The following is a 20,754-nucleotide window of genomic DNA, read 5'->3' on the forward strand; positions in this document are numbered from 1 at the left end:
GGCCTCTCCATATCCTTCATATGCTTTGTGAGGTTTTTGCCAAAGAGCAGTGGGTCTGGCTCAGTGGCTGGGGTTTTGCACAACCCCGCAAATTGAGGATTGTATGGCAGGTCTTATGATATGTTTACGAAGGTTGTGGTCATCTCCATATTGGTCCACGGAACGAGCAGACGATGTGATGGCTGACGTCAGGAGCCTGAGGACCGCTGCAGTTTTAGCTCCTGGTTTCTAATGTTTGCCCCAACGTGCCCCCACTTTTGGCTGTTTACAGCCGGCATTTTAAGGGACTCACCGTTCTCTGGAGCTGTATACGCCTCATTGACCACCTCTCCTGTAGGGCCTTTCACGGCCTCCTGCACGTGGGGGTGCCACGTAGCGGTCCTCCACACCTAGCAGCTCTTCCTGGTCCTGCACCCCTTGCATACTCCCGAGATCTTCAGCAATCGTCCCCTCTTCTTGACCAGCCCAGTCCTGGTCACCAAAGCTACCCTCGGGTAAGGAGGAAGCAATGGACAGTGCAGAAGGCACTGTGGAGGGAGTGCCTGAACTCGCCCTGCGAGAGCGCCCCTCACAAGCGCGCCTCGCTAGAGCTCCTGCTCCAGGAGCCGCTCCATGCGGCTCAGGCGGCTGTCTCTCCCCTGGGCGGGTGGAGAGACGTCCCCGTCCGACAAGTCAGAAGCCACCGGCCGGACGCCTCTTCCGTGGCTTTACTTCCAGCCCGCTGCTCAGGCGCTAGCGGGCTGGGCTCGGCGCGGTGTCGGGGAATAGCGGAGCGCCGGGTAAGCGGTCCTACCGCCTTGTTGCTGCCCCCCCCCCCAGATGGAACGCTCCTCCGTGGAGTCGAGCGGGGAACAGGTTCAGTTCAGGCGGCTGTCTTTCCCCCCGTGCGGGTGAAGAGACGTCCCCGTTCGACAAGTCGAAGCCACCGGCCGGACGCCTCTTCCGTGGCTTGCTTCCAGCGCGGTGTCGGGGGATAGCGGAGCGCCGGGTAAGCGGTCCTACCGCCTTGTTGCTGCCCCCCCCCAGATGGAACGCTCCTCCGTGGAGTCGAGCGGGGGACAGGTTTGTTCTAGAGCCTTTCTTCTCTGCCTGACAGCAGAAGGCTACCTGTGAAAGAAAACCCGACCTCAGAGTTTACCTGACGGTCCGTTCTTTCACCCCGTAGCGGGAGCACCTGACTCCCGATGCGCCGCTGTTGCTCTGCTGAACGTAAAGTCGCGCATGCGTGCTGAGCGGGTTCTTCACGTAGACTCTGAAGTAAAATTGACGTTTTGTGGTTGATGTGGGCATGGTGGGCCAAAGGACCCATTTCAATACTGTATCTCTGACTCTGTGACTCTTCAGTTTTTTATTTTGTGATACCAGTGAGCAATTACTGATTTATATTTATATGGTTTCATTTCAGATATGCAATGAAATCCCCGAAGGTGCCAGTGTACCTGCTTTAGGATTGTCAAACAAGGCACTTTTTCAAGGTACTTCAGTTTTCTATTTTGAATTTTAACTTGATGTTGTGCAGATGGGGGAGCATCCTGGTTTTAATGATGTTGAGCCCTGAGCGAATATTCCAACCTCACCACGCATCATTTATCAGGATTGCGTACTTCCTGCAATCCAACGCAATCCAATCTGCTTATTTACATGGCATCAGAAACACTGTCAACACATGCATGACCTTGTGATTCTAAAGTATCACTGCTCTTTGTACTATCCAGATAGCTTCACAAATCTCTTCTATCCCATGCTAATACCTGTGCATTAACTTCCCCAGCCTTTTCTGGCTCCCAGGAATCCAATAAATTTTGATAGCACATAAGATTTAAAACTAAACAGTGGTGGAAAATCTCTGGAAAGGATATGTTTGGAAAGTTAAAAATAATGGAGGAAACAATAATGCAGGACAGCAAAATGGACAGTAATCACCAGGATCTGTCTGGATAAAGAACAGAGAAGAGACATGCCAAGTGGGAAAGGAGCAAGGGTAGCCCTGATAATTAAGAACAGAATAACGAGAGCAGAGGAAAAGCTTCATGACCCACCAATGCAAAGTGCAGAATCAATATGGGTGGGAAAAAAATGGATAGGAGTTGCCCATAAGCCCAAATGAGAATGTAGGGAAGGGAAATAACTCAGGATATTAGATGCATATAACAAGCATGATACAATAATCACATTGATTTAAATATCGACTTTCCTCCTTCTCCCTGCCATTCCTCCTCCAGTCATTCTTTCCTCTCCCCACTCTCATCTGGCAGAAGATACAGAAATGTGAAAGTGCGAACCCCACACTCAGGAACAACTTAATTCCCATCTGTTAATGGTCCTTCCATAAAACATAGGAGCAGAATTAGGCTATTTGGCCTATTAAGGCCGCCCCTTCATTCGATCATGGCCAATCTATTTTTCCCTCCCAAACCCATTCTCCTGCCTTCTCCCTGTAACCTTTGACACACTAACTTATCGAGAATTTATCAATCTCCACTTTAAAAATACCCAATGGCATGGCCTCCACAGCCATCTGTGACAATGACCATGATTATGACAAAGCTGGAAAAGAGAGGTTGAGGTGGAGCAAACGCTGATAAATTACAGGTAAATACAGGTGAGGGGGAGGGGTGGGGGGGGGGGGGGGGTCAGGGGCGGGATTGATTGGCAAATGGATGGAGTTAATGAAAAAGGTTTGAGGTGAAAAGGATGTCAGATAAGGAAAGAGGAGGAGGAGTGAAGTGTAAAGCCGAGCGAGGGATATGGGTAGAAGTGGATGGAGGGGGGAGGGAAAAGAATGGGGATGAAAGAGAACTGTGGGAGCTGGGGATACGCTGAGGATGTGTTGGATGTGGACGCTGATGGGGTGTAAGGGGAAGACCAGGACAATTTTATTTTTGTTACATATAGTGGGAAGGGAAGCGAAAGCAGAATTGCAGGCCATTGGAGACATTGGTGAGGGCTCCATCAACATTCAGCAGGGGAGAGGCCAAATATATTGTTGAAAGAAGACATCTGTGATATTCTAAAGTGGAAAGACGCATCTTGGGAACAGATGCAGTGGAGACAAAGAAATTGTGAGTAAGGCATGGTGTCCTTGCGATGGCAGGGTGGGAGGAGGTAGCTGGGGGAATCAAGGTAGCTGTGGGTCAGAAGATTTGTAGTAGACATCAGTCAATAGTCTGTCTCCTGCGATGGAGACAGATCAAGAAAGGAGAGAGAGATGTCAGGGATAATCAAAGTGAATGTCAGTGCAGGGTGAAAGCTATTCAAAAGGTTGATGGACTCAGTGAGTTCTGCTTGGGGGCAGGAGGGATCTCCATTGCAGTCGTTGTTGTGGCAGTTGGTGAATTTTGTGTTCAATGGTGTGAACAAGAAGTGCCTAACATAACCAATAAAATGATAGGCATAGCTAGGGCCCAGGTGGTGGCCTCTGGCTACACTTTTGACTTGACGAAAGTGAGAGCTGTCAAAGGAGAAGTTAAGGGTGAAGACAAGTTCCACCAGGGAAGTGTTAGTTGCAAGGAAATGATTAGATCCCTTTTCAAAAAAAGATCTAGAGGGCCCTGAAGCTGAGACGATGGGTGCTTAGGAATTCGAAATTATTAAAGTGGTGAAAAACGAGGTGATTCAGATGTAGGGTGGAAGGGATAGGACAAGGTCATGGGGTGGGGGGGGGGGAGATGGTGGGGAACACTACTGTAATTTACTGCCGTACTAGATATTCCTGATAAGGCTGTTCCTGGAATATGGTACAGCTGAGCTGGCCTCCAGAATGAGGAAGGCATGTAATGACAATGGAAGAAGGTCAATGTACCTAGCATTGGAGGATAAATCTCCCCATTTACAGATCCTTGTACAGTTCTACCCCTTTATAATTTCTTTCACGGTTTAGACTCTGTTGTAACATCATCAACTAGTTTAAGTCTCATTATTGGTTACTTTTATATGCCGTGCATCATTAAGTAATTTTGATTAATTGACACTGTAGGAAATTAAAAATTGAAAATGCAGAGAAAAAAAATCAAACACCCTGCAAAAAATGTTTGCATCTGTACAGTGTAGTATGTAACAAAAGGCCTGAAGATCTTCACAAATGTTGAGAACAGACAGAGCAGTGGAACAAAAATTGAGAAAGGAAACCTAAGTTACATTAAAAATATTGGTTCTCTAAAAAAGGCTTGTCAGCACAGGAGGTGTAGGGGTTTGGTTTCCCTTTACTCCACTTCGGGCCCAACTGCCCGAGTTATTCTCTCCCTTGTCGGAGGGTCAAACGGCCACCACTCCACTCGAGCGGTTCCCAAGAGAGAGAATACAACAAAAGGGATTCCCCTGGGTTCTAGACCTCGGAATTATGGTGGGATATGATAAAAGTTGACTTGACCAGAGTGTGCTGATGAGAGAAAACAGAAACCAAGATGGACTCAAAGCAAGTCTAAAATTTACAGGCTTTATTAAACAATGAGAAATCGAATCTCACCAACACTACATAATACGTGGCTAAACTTATGCTTTAAACTAAGACTATGGAAGGAAAACTATCGGGCACGTCGTAAAATTTACTTTACACAATTTCACTTGCAATGACATCCCCTTTTCCCTTCTTCCCTCAACCTCTATCCTATTTCGGGAACTTCACCAGGTCACTGGGGTACTTACAGCTAGATTGATGCAGGGTCACGAGCCGTCCAGCAGAGCAGAAAGAGAGAGAGAGTTCTGGCTTGACTCCTGCTTTTTATACCTGAGTTTCTCCCTTGAAACCCCCCAGATGGTCCTCTGGACAAAAGGGTCTTTTGATGATTCCCAGTTTCGATCTGGCATGAACAATAGGCTTCCGATGATAAGGGGTTTGCTGATGTCATGATTCCTCAGCCTGATCGTTATCCCATCGCCTAGATGGGCTCCCATTGTCCCGATGGATGGGTCATCCACGATGGTGATATGTTTTGCTGTTGGCCTGTTTATTCCCATCTGCTGAGGCTCGGTTCCTTCCTTTGTGTATCCAAGATAATCTCGTTATCTCCGTCTCAGCCTTTCCTGCCCACTCCATTCGCATAGTCGTGTAATGCCCAGGCCCACAGACAGGTTCAAAACTTGTTCTTCCTTTGTGGATTGGGGGTTTTTCCGTTGCAGCCAGCAAATCTGGTTTAAAAATGTCCATGTCCTTATCCGAGTTCTTCCATAATTTTGGAGGAATTGCCCCAATAACTTACAGAGGGTCTTGGCAAGGCAAGGATATTCCCAAAAAAAAATTTGTCAACTTGAGGAATACCTTCAGCAACAGACTGGTTCCACCAAGATACAGGACAGAACACCACAGGAGATCCTTCTTCCCTCTGGCTATCAAACCCCTCCCCATTCTGTCGTGGGGTAGACTGAGATCAACTACCCTTCCTTCCCCCCCACCCCCCAAATCTTTGCAAATTCCACAAGCCTTTCCACATCATTTAATTTCAAGTTTCATATTTTGTGTTTTTATGACTGTTGACAGATCAATTTCCCTCCTGGGATAAATAAAGTTCTATCGTATCGCAATATTCATTTGTGTTCATTGGAAAGCAATGACAAGTAGGAACCAGGCATGATTTACATTTACTATCCCTATCCTCTTATTTCTCAGATTTAACTTTTTTTTGTGCAACTTCCCCCTCTGCCATCTCTGGACACCAACCAGTTCCAACAACATCATTTATCTGAAACTTGCAGTTAAGCCAGATGTATTAACCTTTAAGGCACACTCCTGCATCAATAGCTTAAAAAAAATACTGCTCAGTTATTGCATATGTGTAAGGTATATGTATAGCAGCTGTTTGACTGATTGCTCATGTAAATACGTCTCAGTGCTATATTAGATTTCTCTTTCAAAGGAGTTTTGTCAGGCATCTGATAATTATATGTCAGGCAAATCCATCTTCATTGTGCAAATGTATGAGCTCATCATGATATCTTACTGAAATTAATTGTGCGGAGCCACAGAAAAATTACTTTCTAAGCGTATGATGGAAGACAAATCTTCCGGGCTGGATCAGATATATCCGAGGATATTGTGGGGAACCTGTCTGAAATTTACGAGTCGTTATTATATACAGGAGAGGTGCACGAAGACTGGAGGGTGGCAAATGTTGTGCCTCTATTCAAGAAGGGCTGCAGGGAAAATGCTGGGAACAATTAGCCAATGAGCTTAACATCTGTAGTTGGAAAGTTGTTAGAGAGTTTTCTAAGGGATGGGATATTTGCACATTTGGATGGACAATGGCTGATTAAGGATAGTCTGCTTGGTTTTATATGTGGGAGATCATGTCTCACCAATCTGATTTGAGTTTTATGAAGTGACTAAAAAGGTTGATGGGGGCACTGTTAGATTTGTATATATGGACTTCAGCAAAGCATTTGACAAGGTTCCACATGGTAGGCTGCTCTGGAAGGTTAGATCCAAAGAGAGATAGTTGAATGAATGGAAAATTGGCTCAATGGAAGGAAGCAGAGAGTAATGGTGGAAGATTGCTTCTCGAACTGGAGACCTGTGACTAGTGATGTGCCTCAGGGTTCAGTGCTGGGCCCATTACTGTTTGTCATCAACATCAATGATTTGGATGAGATCTGCAGTTCCTTGTTTCTATATCACACAGACCAGACCCCGCACCATCAACTCCATCTACACTTTATCCTGTCACCTGAAAGCAGCCAATATAATCACTTAAGGGCTTTCTTCAACCAGTCATCCTTCTTCTTCCCACTACCGTCAGGAAGAGGATATAAAAGCTTGAAAGCGCACACCACCAATCTCAGGAACAGCTTCTTCCCCTTTGTTATCAGACTACTGAATGGATCTCCAATAAGTTAATGGGTAGTTCTATTCTGCCAACATACCTCATAGCAGCCACTGGAATTTTCCTTTGTAACTTTTCTCAGCAAGGGGCAGCACAGTGGCTCAACAGTAGTTACACCACCAGAGATCCAGGTTCCATCCTGACTACAGTTGTGTCAGTATGGAGGTTCTAAGTTCTCCCTGTGGTTTTCTCTGGGTGTTCAGTTTTCTCACACACTCCAAAGACGTACAGGGTTGTATGTTATTTAACTTTGGTAAGTTGTAAAGTTGTTCCTAGTGTGTGTAGGTTAGTATACAGGTTGACTGCTGGTCGTTGTTGACTCAGTGGGCCGAAGGGCCTGTTTCTGCGCTGTATCTCTAAAGTCTAAAGTCAAAAGTACATGGCAAACTTAGCGAGTCTGCAGATGATACATGAATGGGTGGTATTAACGGTAGTGAAAATGGATGTCAATAATTGCAGCAGGATCTTGATCGCTGGCCAAGTGGGCTGAGGAATGGTTGATGGAATTTAATGCAGAGTAACTCACAGACCCGCAACGAACCCCAACTATACTTCATCCAACGGCAGATCCACGCCTTCAACAAACGATTCCTTGCCCACTTGGACTCCACCAAGGACCGTAAACTCGCCCGTCTCCAGGCCGCTCCTGCCACCGACACTCCGTGATTTGACCACGTGCAGGCCCCGGGCCCCAATGCTGGCCCGCGCCGCCTGCCCGAACACCACCAGGCCCAGTCCCGCGATGCCATCTTTGTCACGAAGAGCAGCACCAACACTCACCACCTCCTTGACCGATCTCAGGCCCGGACCACCGAAGACGCCAACCTCCACGTGGCTGCTGCCGCCGACCTTCACCTGCCCACTGATGGCACTGAACCTCGTGCCTCACCCGTACCTCCAACTACCACCGCCTCGCCAGGACCAGGACCCACGCTGCCTTCCCGGGACTGCCAACTATTGCCGCCTCACCGGAACCGCCGACCCTCGCCACCTCACCGGCCATCAGCTGACCGGGACTTCCGACGCTTCGCCCGCTGACCCAGACTCCACTCCCGCGGGCCTCCACCATTGTCTCTACCGACTCTCGCCACTATACCGCCCACCAGCAGGCCGCAGCCATCGCCTTTCCTGAGTCAGCACCAGGCCTGAAGTCTCCACGCTGCAGACCCTCACACCACGGGGTCTGACTGTGCTGAGTCCTATTGCTTCCCCCCCCCCTCCCTCCCCTCCCCCCCACACAGGGAACCTCAGTGGGTGTCCCACAAGGTCTTCCCCTTCTCCCCTAGTACCATGTGACCCCAGCTCCTCCCCACCCACACTATAGTCCTTCCTGACCACCCACGACCCCCCTACCAGACATCGCCTCAACCTTCGTCCACTCACCTGCCTTCCTCCGACCCCAACGCCCATCCTTGCTGTGTGTTCACCATCCCCCCTGACCTCCCCTTCTCGGATACCGAACGGTCTGTCCACAGCAGAGGCCTCACCTTTGTTCCCCTCCATCCCCCTCCGTCCCCACCTCAATGAGTTATGCGTCCTCCATGATGTGGAGCTCTTCTTCCGTCGCCTCCGCATCCACGCTTTTTTCCATGGGAAGGAGTCCTCACCGCCTTGTGATGAGCCCTTCTCCCGTTTCCAACGGATCCCCTCCTCTTGGACTCCCCCTCATGGCCATCTACCTGCTTTAGACCTCTTCATTTTAAACTGCCGGCAGGACATCAACCGCCTCAACTTTTACACTCCCCTTTCTCACTCTATCCTCTCCCCCACCTGAACGTACAGTCCTCCACTCACTCTGCAACAACCCCGACTGAGTGATCAAACCTGCCGACAAGAGTGGTGCCGTGGTAGTCTGGCACGCTGACCTCTACCGGTCTGAGGCAAGGCGCAAACTCTCAGGCACCTCCTCCTACTTATCCTTGGACCATGACCCCACAGACGAGCACCAGGCCATTATTTCAAACATCACTGGCTTCATCGCTTCCGGCTCCCTGCCCTCACAAGTCTCCAACCTCATCGTTCCCCAGCCCCACACGGCCCGATTTTACCTTCTCCCCAAAATCCACAAACCTGATGGTCATGGCAGACCCATTGTTTCTGCTTGTTCTTGTCCCACCTAACTTATTTCAACATTACTCGACTCCATTCTATCCCCTCTTGTCAAATCCCTCCCTATCTATGTCCAAAACACCTCACACGCTCTTCGTCTCCTCCATAACTTCCATTTTCCTGGCCACCACTCCCTCATCTTCACCATGGATGTCCAGTCACTCTACACCTCTATCCCCCACCAGGATGGTCATAAAGCCCTCTATTTCTTCCTTGACCGCAGAACCAACCAATTCCCAAACTTTTCCTTTGACTCCTCCCATTTCCTCCAAATCCAAGGCGTTGGGCACGCGCATGTTGCATTTTGGAACGTCTAACATGGGCAGGACCTACACAGTGAACGGTAGGGCTTTGGCGAGTGTTGTAGAGCAGAGGGATCTATGAGTACAGTACAAAGTTCCTTGAAGCTGGCGTTGCGGGTAGATAGGAAGGCTTTTGGCACATTGTCCTTCATCAGTCAGAGTATTAAGTATAGAAGTTGGGAGGTCAAGTTGCAATTATATAAGACATTGGTGAAGCCGCGTTTAGAATATTGTGTTCAGTCCTGGGCACAATGTTATAGAAAATATGTCGTCAAGTTGGAAAGGGTACAGAGAAGATTTATAAGGATGTTGTTGGAACTCGAGGGTCTGAGCTATCGGGAGAGGATGAGCAAGCTGGGACTCTATTCCTTGGAGTGCAGGAGGACGAGGGGTGATCTTATAGAGGTGTGTAAAATAATAAAAAGGTAAATGCAGACCAGTCTGGTCTCTTGCCCAGAGTAGGGGAATTGAGAACCAGAGGACATAGGTTTAAGGTGAAGGGGGAAAGATTTAATAGGAATGTGAGAGGTAACTTTTTTACACAAAGTGTGGTGGATATATGGAACAAGCTGCCAGAGGATGTAGTTGAGACTGGGATTATTGCACCATTTAAGAAACAATTAGACAGATACATGGATAGGAGTGGTTTATGGGGATAAAGGCCAAATGTAGGCAAGTAGTGTAGTGTAGATGGGACATGTTGGTCGGTGAGGGCAAGTTGGGCCAAAGGGCCTGTTTCCATGCTGTATGATGCTATGACGATGACTGAAATAAACATTGAATTAAAATCATTCATAATAAGTTTCCACCTTGCTTCAAATTGTTTTGAAGAGGAAATGCTGTTTAGTTTATACAAATGTGTGATTTTTCTTCGTATTATTAAATCCATTTAATCTATCTGACTTTTCTTTGAAGAAAAGATTTTGTTTAAAACGATAATGTAATTTTGCATGTTTCAGGAGATTTTGCGGCCAATCCAAGTAAAATGGATCCAAGTGCAATGCCTCTCAATGCTGCTGACCAATATTCCCAGACTTACTTCCACCCGATCTGCCTTACAGGTATGTGATTCTATTAGACCCAAGAGGTTTATCCCAGACTTCTCAGGCTTCCCAGGCGTTTCTGTGGATTGTCACCTTGTCGTGGTGGAGAAGCTTGAGTGATCCTGACATCCTGAGAGCGATGCCGTCTGGAGCTATGCTCCTGTTAGGGCTATGCTCCTGTTAGGGCTACCCATTAAGGTCGAGGGGGAGGTCCCTGACAAAGCAATCCAACCAAGACCTCAATGGTGGAACAGGCGGAGAATGATGGCTGACTGCAGTGGAGAGTCACAATGGCTGGGAAGGGGGATGAAGGCTGCAGCAGAAAAGGGTCCTCAGTCATTTTGGACTCCATGCCACTGGATCTGTCAAGGTCCGTGTGGTGGCCAAAGATCTTAGAGCAGAGCAAGATGGGTTACTCTCATGCGTACGCGTAGTACGCTCATGGGAGGATTCATGGGTGAATATAGGACCCATTTTAGCGACCAGTCCACGCCATTTTGTTCCCGCCATCTTGCTTCTGGCCAATGATCGGATCTTTGTTTCCGCAGCGGGGAGAGGGAGTGTGCGCGCCCGGGCAGAGGGAGTGCGCAGCCCGGGGCAGCGGGGAGAGGGAGTGTGCAGTCCGGGGAGAGGGAGTGCGCGGCCCGGGGGTCCGGCGAGAGGGAGTGTGACGGCCCGGGGCAGCGGGGAGAGGTGCATAGGAGAGGGGGAGACATTGTGGTGTGGGGGCAGGCGAGGGAGTGCCGGGGGGAACAGTTGAGGGGTGGGATAAGGCCTAGTGTGTGTGAAGTTGCGGGGAGGTTTACAATGTTTCTTATTTAATGTCCCTTGTCTAGTCTGAAATAAAGTTCATCATTGGATCAGAAGAAAAATAATTGTGTGTGTTATATGATTATATACATTTATATCACATTCATGTATGTGTGTTTATAAACATTTTATTCTTTAACAAGAATTAACAGAATTATGAACTAACAGAATTATGAATCTAACCCTATATCACGCACAAAAACTTCCCCCGCAATGCCAATTACCCTGCGAGTCGGGTCGGTTCCGGTTACTACAAAATCAACTCAAACACTGCTTGTAAGCCATTTAAAAATAAATGATTTAAAAAACATTAAAAAAGACAATTACCAGTCAAATTTTATTCTTGACAAGAAGTATGAACTGACAGAATTATGAATCTAACCCTATATCACACACACACAAACTGTTGCCCCGCAACATTGAATACACTGCGAGTCGGGTCGGGTTAGGTAGGCTCCGGTTACTAAATGGGTGGGGAAAAATGCCCAGGATCCCCTCCGTAGCGTACTACACGTCAGCCTATTGTATTTCGCAGGAGTAGCCCATCTTGGGACTGATTCCTGGGATGTCAGGACTGTCTTATGAAGAAAGACTGGATAGACTTGGTTTATACTCTCTAGAATTTAGGAGATTGAGAGGGGATCTTATAGAAACTTACAAAATTCTTAAGGGGTTGGACAGGCTAGATGCAGGAAGATTGTTCCCGATGTTGGGGAAGTCCAGGACAAGGGGTCACAGCTTAAGGATAAGGGGGAAATCCTTTAAAACCGAGATGAGACAAACTTTTTTCACGCAGAGAGTGGTGAATCTCTGGAACTCTCTGCCACAGAGGGTAGTTGAGGCCAGTTCATTGGCTATATTTAAGAGGGAGTTAGATGTGGCCCTTGTGGCTAAGGGAATCAGGGGGTATGGAGAGAAGGCAGGTACGGGATACTGAGTTGGATGATCAGCCATGATCATATTGAATGGCGGTGCAGGCTCGAAGGGCCTAATGGCCTACTTCTGCACCTAATTTCTATGTTTCTGTGTTTGCTCTGCTCTAAGATCTTTGGTGGTGGCTGTCTCTGCACCAGTCTCCCCACGTTAAAGAAAGTCATGAACGGGCATCCTCCATAGAGAGGACAGTCATACTTGTTTCGAGTGACCGCCGATGATGATGATTCCCAAAATTATGGCAAGTTTTAAATTTAAAACAATGGTGGTATTTAAATGATCTTGCCATCAGCATCTGGATCTTATTAAGGTGTTGCATAAACCCTGTTTAAACAACCAACATCCTAAAGGGCCTGTCCCACTTACGCAATTTTTTCGGCGACTGCCGGCACCCGTCATAGTCGTAGCAGATGGCCGAAAAATTTCAACATGTTGAAAATCCATCGGCAATCAGAAAAAGGTACGACTCTTTGGGCTACTACTCACGACCATACAGGCGTTAATAACAGTTAAAGTGAATGGAAATGTTATGTTGTCAAACAACAGCAAATTCCTTTTGTATAAAATGGAAAACATCCATGCTGCAGCCAGTCAGAATATTTTCTATTGCGCCTGTACAGAAGTTCGAGAGAATCCTCGTGGATATCACAAATCTTCTCAAATGTCGAAGAAAGTAAACATCCTGATGCGCATACTTGATCACCACATCAGTGTAAAGGGACCGGGTTAGGTTGCTGGTGATATGGAATCCATGGAACCTAAAGCTGTTAACCATCTCAACAGATTAATGATGAGGACAGGGTTACATTTATGTGCTGTTGCCAAAGATCACCCCCGATTTGGGGTTATAACCCATAAAAGTAGCCAGGTTGACAGAAATGGAGACAAATTACACTGAGAATGGAAAAATAAAGTGCAAATTACCTTGGCTAGGTATCAGGAGAAGGATGGAGGAGAGACCAAGAGTGGCCAAGGAAAGAAAAAGATTGATAATTTGGATTCTAGTCTCTTAACTGCAGCCAAAATGTCTGCACAGATGAAAATGAAGGGATTTAATTTTTCTTAAACTACTTTGCTGTTTAACATTGAGTTGTATGAGCTATTTAAAGATTTCAGACACTTTGCATAAGTCTTCCTGTTAATTTGCCATGCCTCGAGATGCTGACGCTAAACAGTTTGTGAAATTTTGAATTAAGATGAGAAAGTTGTGTAAAGTACACTCTTTGTGAACCTACCTGCAAATTCTAACAGGGTAAGTCATTGAGTAAGAACAATCAATATTTGTCCCATATTGCTGTTTGATGCTCATTCTGTAATTCCGTTAGTTTCAAGTGCTTTTCATTCCTTTCCTGCAGAACCTCCCTCAGAAGATCATCTTTTGCAGAGCACACTCTGGGCTGAGGTTCAGAAGCTGTAAGTTATTTATTTAACCCTCATACTTAAGATTTGGCATTTCTCTACTAAATTAGGTTCACAATATCCTGAGACGTCTCTTTTATTTTAATGATCTTCTGCAATTATCATAAGATCATAAAACGAAGGAGCAGTATTAGGCCATTCAGCCCCAAGTCTGCTTCGCCATTCAATCATGGATGATCTATATTTACCTCTCCACCCCATTCTTCTGCCTTCTCCCAAAACCTTGGACTTTTACTAATCAAGAACCTATCAATCTCTGCTTTAAAAATATCCAATGATTTGCCCTCCACAGCGATCTAGCAATAAATTCCACAGATTAACTACCCTCTGACTAAAGAAATCTCCATTCTAAAGATACATCCTTTTATTCTGAGACTGGGCCTTCTGATCCTAGATTCTCTCTCTACTGTAAACATCCTATCCACATCTACCACATTCAGATCAGTCTGAAGAAGGGTCTTGAACCGAAATGTCACCCATTCCTTCTCTCCAAAGATGCTGCCTGTCCCGCTGAGTTACTCCAGCATTTTGTGTCTTCGGTATTCCTCAAGGAGAAGGATATTGAATTATGTGAGGTAAGGGAAACTAGTAGGGTAGCTATGGATACTATGAGTTTCAGGGTAAAAGAAGTACTGACACTTTTGAAAAATATAAAAGTGGATAAGTCTCCAGGTCCTGACAGGATATTCCCTAGGACATTGAGGGAAGTTAGTGTAGAAATAGCCGAGGTTATGACAGAAATATTTCAAATGTCATTAGAAACGGGAATAGTCCCCGAGGATTGGCGTACTGCGCATGTTGTTCCATTGTTTAAAAAGGGTTCTAAGAGTAAACCTAGCAATTATAGGCCTGTTAGTTTGACTTCAGTGGTGGGCAAATTAATGGAAAAGATACTTAGAGATAATATATATAAGCATCTGGATAAACAGGGTCTGATTAGGAACAGTCAGCATGGATTTGTGCCTGGAAGGTCATGTTTGACTAATCTTCTTGAATTTTTTGAAGAGGTTACTAGGGAACTTGATGAGGGTAAAGCAGTGGATGTTGTCTATATGGACTTTAGTAAGGCCTTTGACAAGGTTCCTCATGGAAGGTTGGCTAAGAAGGTTCAACTGTTGGGTATAAATGCAGGAGTAGCAAGATGGATTCAACAGTGGCTGAATGGGAGAAGCCAGAGGGTAATGGTGGATGGTTGTTTGTCGGGTTGGAGGCAGGTGACTAGTGGGGTGCCTCAGGGATCGGTGTTGGGTCCTTTATTGTTTGTCATGTACATCAATGATCTGGATGAAGGTGTGGTAAATTGGATTAGTAAGTATGCAGGTGATACCAAGATAGGGGGTGTTGTGGATAATGAAGAGGATTTCCAAAGTATACAGAGTGATTTAGGCCATTTGGAAGAATGGGCTGAAAGATGGCAGATTGAGTTTAATGCTGATAAATGTGAGGTGCTACACCTTGGCAGGACAAATCAAAATAGGACGTACATGGTAAATGGTAGGGAATTGAAGAATACAGTTGAACAGAGGGATCTGGGAATAACCATGCATAGTTCCTTGAAGGTGGAATCTCATATAGATAGGGTAGTAAAGAAAGCTTTTGGTATGCTAGCCTTTATAAATCAGAGCATAGAGTATAGAAGCTGGGATGTAATGTTCAAATTGTACAAGGCATTGGTGAGACCAAATCTGGAGCATTGTGTACAATTTTGGTCGCCCAATTATAGGAAGGATGTCAACAAAATAGAGAGAGTACAGAGGAGATTTACTAGAATGTTGCCTGGGTTTCAACAACTAAGTTACAGAGAAAGGTTGAATAAGTTAGGTCTTTATTCTCTGGAGCGCAGAAGGTTAAGGGGGGACTTGATAGAGGTCTTTAAAATGATGAGAGGGATAGACAGAGTTGATGTGGATCAGCTTTTCCCTTTGAGAATAGGGAAGATTCAAACAAGAGGACATGAGTTCAGAATTAAGGGACAGAAGTTTAGGGGTAACATGAGGGGGAACATCTTTACTCAGAGAGTGGTAGCGGTGTGGAATGAGCTTACAGTGGATGTGGTGGAGGCAGGTTCGTTGGTATCATTTAAAAATAAATTGGATGAGAAGGGTATGGAGGGTTATGGTATGAGTGCAGGCAGGTGGGACTAAGGGAAAAAAGTTGTTCGGCACGGACTTGTAGGGCCGAGATGGCCTGTTTCCGTGCTGTAATTGTTATATGGTTATATCTGTCCCACACATCCCCTCCACATCTACACTATCTAGGCCTTTCATTATTCGGTAGGTTTCAATAAGATTCACCCCTCATCCTTCAAAACCGCAGCGAATACAGTCCCAGAACCATTAAATGCCATTTATACATTAACCCAACCATCCCCAGGACAATTTTTGTAAACCTCTGGATCTTCCGTTTCAATGCCACCACAACCTTCCTCAGATCAGTGAATAAGAACAATAGATATTTGTCCCACATTGCAGTTTGATGCCCCAAACTGCTCACAATATTCCAAATGTAGTCTGTCTACTGCCTTACAAAGCATTACATTTGCTTGCTTTTATATTCTAGTCCCTTCGAAATGAATGCTAGCATTGCATTTGCCTTACTTACTACCCACTCAACCTACAAATTCACCTTTTGTGAATCCTACAACAGGAATCCCAAGTCCCTTTTACACCTCTGATTTCTGAATCCACCCCCCATTTAGAAAATAATCTATGCCTTTATTACTTCTATCAAAGTGCATTACTATACTTTGCTACTCTGTATTCCATTTGCCACTTATTTGCCCATTCTCCCAACCTGTCCAAGTCCTTTTGCAAACTCCCTGTTTTCTCAGCACTGCCTGACTCTCCACCAATCTGCAAACTTGGCCACAAAGCTATCAATTCTATCACCCAAATCATTAACATATAACGTTAAAAATAGCGGACCCAACACAGCCCCCTGCAGAACACTACTAGTCACCGGCTGCCAACCAGAAAAGGCCCCTTTTATTCACACACCTAGCCTTCTGCCATTCAGCCAATCTTCTATCCATGCTAGTATCTTCCCTCCAATACCATGGCTCTCATCTACTTGAGCGGCCTCACCAGCAGCACCTTATCAAAGGCCTTCTGAAAATCCAACTAAACAACATCCACTGATTCTCTTTTGTCTATCCTGCTTGTTACTTCCTCAAAGAATTCCAACAGATTTGTCAGACAAGATAACCTCTTAACAAAACCATGCTGACTTAGGTTTTGTTGGTGTCTTTGGTTTATTGGTCAGTAAATAGTACTTCATTTCAAAACTTTTCACTTGCCCTGCCTTCCTAATCTGGTGCATGTTGGAATCCTTCCTCTTCACCATTTACCTGGAAGTATAAGATTGGGTTTTACAAGTTTGACGATGCCACGCAGTTCTCCATTGCCTCCTTTACCCATCCATTATCTTGACATCAACTCCAACAATTTAATTTATTGTAAAATCCAACTGAAATTGTTTTTTCTTAACTCAAGTTGGCAAGAGTGAAGTCTTCCTTTAGAAGAGTGGTTGAGTTTATAATAGAAGTTAGTGTTGTTTAGTTGTAAGGTACAGAAACAAACCCTTTGGCCACTACATCTATGCTGATCCCTTTTGCTGATTGGGACTGCCTTGCCTATTTGTGTCAGTCTAAATGCCTTGGACGTAGTAATTGTATCTGATTTTACTGCCTCCTCTGTGAGAAAACTCAGATCCCCTTTAAAACTATTATTTTTATCCTAAACCTACGCATCTTTGTTTTAACACCCTTACCAGGTGAAAAATATTGTGATTTTCTACCAATCTGCATCTCCATTATTTTACAGTATGTACTTCTGTCAGGTCATTCCTCACCCTTCTTTGCTCCTGGGGAAACAGGCCCAGCCGATGCGATCAGTTCCCATATCTCACTCCTCCAATGCATTCAGCAGCCTGGTGGATCCACCCTGCACTCTCTCAAGCACAACCAGAGCCTTGTAATTATGAAAAGCTCTTAAAGTTCACATGTTGCAGCTTTGAGAGCTATTTTGTGATTAGGAAGAGCAGTATGATGGGTGAATCACACTGTGCTGGAAGCAATTTGAGAATTTGGATATAACTGAAATAAATAATTGTACAATTGCATTGAGATTCCAAAACTTAACAATATAAAAAGATGTAGGCAGGATTTCCAAATTTAAGCTTTTAAGCTTGTAAAATAGAAATTAAGTGAGTAATTGTGTCTTGCTTTGTTTCATCTCTGTTGTCATGTACATCTCATGAAGGTGGAAGAGAAAGGCATTCTGATCATGTTTCCCTGTAGACTGTTATGAATTTTTGAAATGATCTAAAGGACAATTACTGACTGGACAGTAATGGACGGTATCAGATTTTCAGATTTATTAACATCTCAATTTTAATAATCTGAAGAAAGAGAATGTTATAACGCTCTTGGTAAATGAAGTTTGATAGATCTTGGAATATAATTTATTTTCAGCCTGGATTTGCAGCTTGTTCATAAATCATAGGAGCAGAATGAGGACATTCAGCTTATCAAGTCTACTCCACCATTCAATCTTGGCTGATCTATATTTTCCTCTCAACTCCATTCTCCTGCTATCTCCCCATAACCTTTAACACCCTTATTAATCAAGAACCTGTCAATCTTTGCTTTAAAAATATGACCTCCTGAGCCATATGGTGGCAATGAAATCCACAGATTCACCACCTAAAGAAATTCCTCTTCATCTCCTTTCTCAAGGTATGTCTTTTTATTCTGAGGCTGTGCCCTCTGTTCCTAGACTCTATCACAAGTGGAAACATACTCGCCGGATCCACTCTATCCTGACTTTTATTATTAGGTAAGTTTCAGTGAGATCCCCTGTAATCTTTCTAAACTCCGGTGAATTAAGGCCCAGAGCCATCAAATACTCATAGTCATTGAGTCATAGAGTAATATAGTGTGGAAACAGCCCCTTCGGCCCAACTTGCCCACACCGGCCAACAATGTCTCATCTACCCTAGTCCCACTTGCCTGCACTTGGTCCATAGCCCTCCAAATCTGTCCTATTCATGTACCTGTCCAACTGTTTCTTAAACTATGGGATAGTCCCAGCCTCAACTATCTCCTCTGGCAGCTTGTTCCATACACATACCACCCTCTGTGTGAAAATGGTTAACCCTTAGATTCCTATTAAATCTTTTCCCCTTCACCTTGAACTTATTCATTAACCCAATCATCCCTGGGGTCATTTTCGTAAACCTCCTCCGGACCTTCTCTAACACCAGCATATCCCTCCTCAGATAAGGGGCCCAAAACAGCTCACAATACTCCAAATGTGTTCTGACCAGCAACTTATTAAGCCTCAGTAATACATCCATGTTTTTATATTCTAGTCCTGTTGAAATCAATTCCAACATTGTATTTGTCTTCTTCCTTACGACTGATTCAACCTCCAAATTTATGGATCCTTATAATGGATGCATAAATGTGACTAATCACTGAAGTCAGGCTAACCGGCCTATAATTTTGCCTCTTTTGCTTCGCTCCCTTCTTGAACAGCGGAGTAACATTTGCAATTTTCCAATGCTCTGGGACCACTCATGACTCTAGTGATTCTTGAAAGATGATTACTAATTCCTCCACAATCTTGAAAGCTCTTTCAGAACGCTGGGGTGTAGTCCATCTGGTCCAAGTGACTTATCCACCTTCAGACCTTTCAGCTTCCCAAGCACCTTCAACTTAGCAATAGCAACTCCAATCTAACTTCCAATCCCTGACTCACTTGAATTTCAGGCACGCTGCTGGTATCTTCCAATGTAAAGACTGGCACAAAAAGCTTTTTCAATTCATCTGCCGTTTCGTCATCCCCCATTACTACTTCAATTAACAGAACTGAGTTAAGTAATTGCATTTGTGGCAGAAGTTTGGATAACTTATTCTGTCCCTTTACCTATAGTAGAACTGATTAAAAAAAATCAGTCCACCATCGATTTTCCAGCAACAGGTGGTGTGGTTTCTTCCCCCCCCCCCCTCTTTAATCCAGACAAAAATCTCATTTTTAAAAGTGATTTAAAAAGTATTTCAGTACACATGGACTTTACTTCTATGTGAAACAATATGTTGGTTCTGCAGCTTTTGTAATTCTAGTATTGCTTCCTGAGAGGCCTTTGGCATGTTAGAAATAAAACAAAACGCTATAATCTATCACTATATTCTGAAACTGTGCTCCACATCTAATTTGTGACAAGTTGGAACTCTAACTAAATTTCAGGATTTCCCTTTACTCCAGGTGGCTCTTTTAAATATTTTAACTCCTGTGCTGCAGAAAGGAGTATTTAGAGTAATATTGATAGTCATATGTCAGAAAAAAAGCTTATGATGGGTATATTCTAAATAGATAATGTTTGCTACATTTTCTCAGCTATTACTGTGTTAATGCGTAGTTGATTACTGTCTTTATTCTACCCTTTTCATACAGAACACAAAATCAGTGCCTGATGTTAATAAAAAAATAAACCATCTTTTTTAATGAGGTACAAGTCTGAATGTTGTAATTTGACTTGCCACATCAGAATAAGTTAGTCAAAGGCCTGAATCAGCCTGAGTAATGCAGTGATCTTAAGACCAGAAGTTTAGCAATCTCTAGAATAATGATCCAAGACATAATTCACTTCTATATGTTCTGCACCATCTTATCTGCATGAGTTTTCACATCCTTCACTAGTTTGAGTTCATCTTCAAACTTAGCATATGAATTGATGATGTGAGGATGTTTTGGAAGTAATTAATCTTTTACCAGTACTGCCTGTCACTGATACCCTTAAACCTTAAATCTGCGGCCAGTACATAACTGTGGTGCTGTGAACATCAACAATTTTCTGACAACATAATGCAATGTGCGTAATTATTGCATTCCAGTTTAAATAGAGGACATGGAATTTCAAAATGTTTAAACATGTATATTCATGAATATTTTCAAATGTTTTATCCTTTAAATTGTAATTGTTGGTGCAGGTAGTATCATTTTGTCATCCATTTGGTGCTTTTTTTCCCTTTTGAGAGAAAGAAAGCTTGCTAAAAGCGTTAACTGCTTTTGCAAACAAAATGCTTGGATGATGCCAGTTCAGACCAATTGTTTAGTTTTAATTTTCAGTTTTCTTGTTTTTAGTAATATAGCACGGAAACAGGCACCTGCCCACCGGGTCCACTCCGACCAGCGAGCCCCGCACACTACACTCTCCCACAACACACACTAGTGCAGGATCAAGAGTTTGGAATGAGATTGCGAAGTGCTAGTGATAGTTCGTTGAAGGGCTGTGGGAGAAGGGGCTTAAAGTATTCGGATA

General features: G+C 44.5%; 1 protein-coding gene across 2 annotated transcripts in view; it reads left to right on the top strand.

Moving 5' to 3' along the window:
* Positions 1 to 20,754, top strand: part of elp2 (elongator acetyltransferase complex subunit 2) — a 129,497-nt gene that overhangs the window by 85,036 nt on the left and 23,707 nt on the right. For both annotated transcript variants that reach the window (XR_008726257.1, XM_055662767.1), the window contains exons 14-16: positions 1,406 to 1,475; positions 10,186 to 10,287; positions 13,368 to 13,425. Coding sequence is in view for 1 of the 2 variants with exons in the window: in XM_055662767.1 (XP_055518742.1) it covers positions 1,406 to 1,475; positions 10,186 to 10,287; positions 13,368 to 13,425 (230 nt within the window). In the remaining variant the exon portion in view is untranslated. The remainder of the gene's footprint in view (positions 1 to 1,405; positions 1,476 to 10,185; positions 10,288 to 13,367; positions 13,426 to 20,754) is intronic.

This window comes from Leucoraja erinacea, chromosome 2 (genome assembly GCF_028641065.1).
Source record: "Leucoraja erinacea ecotype New England chromosome 2, Leri_hhj_1, whole genome shotgun sequence".
NCBI classification, from domain to species: Eukaryota; Metazoa; Chordata; class Chondrichthyes; order Rajiformes; family Rajidae; genus Leucoraja; species Leucoraja erinaceus.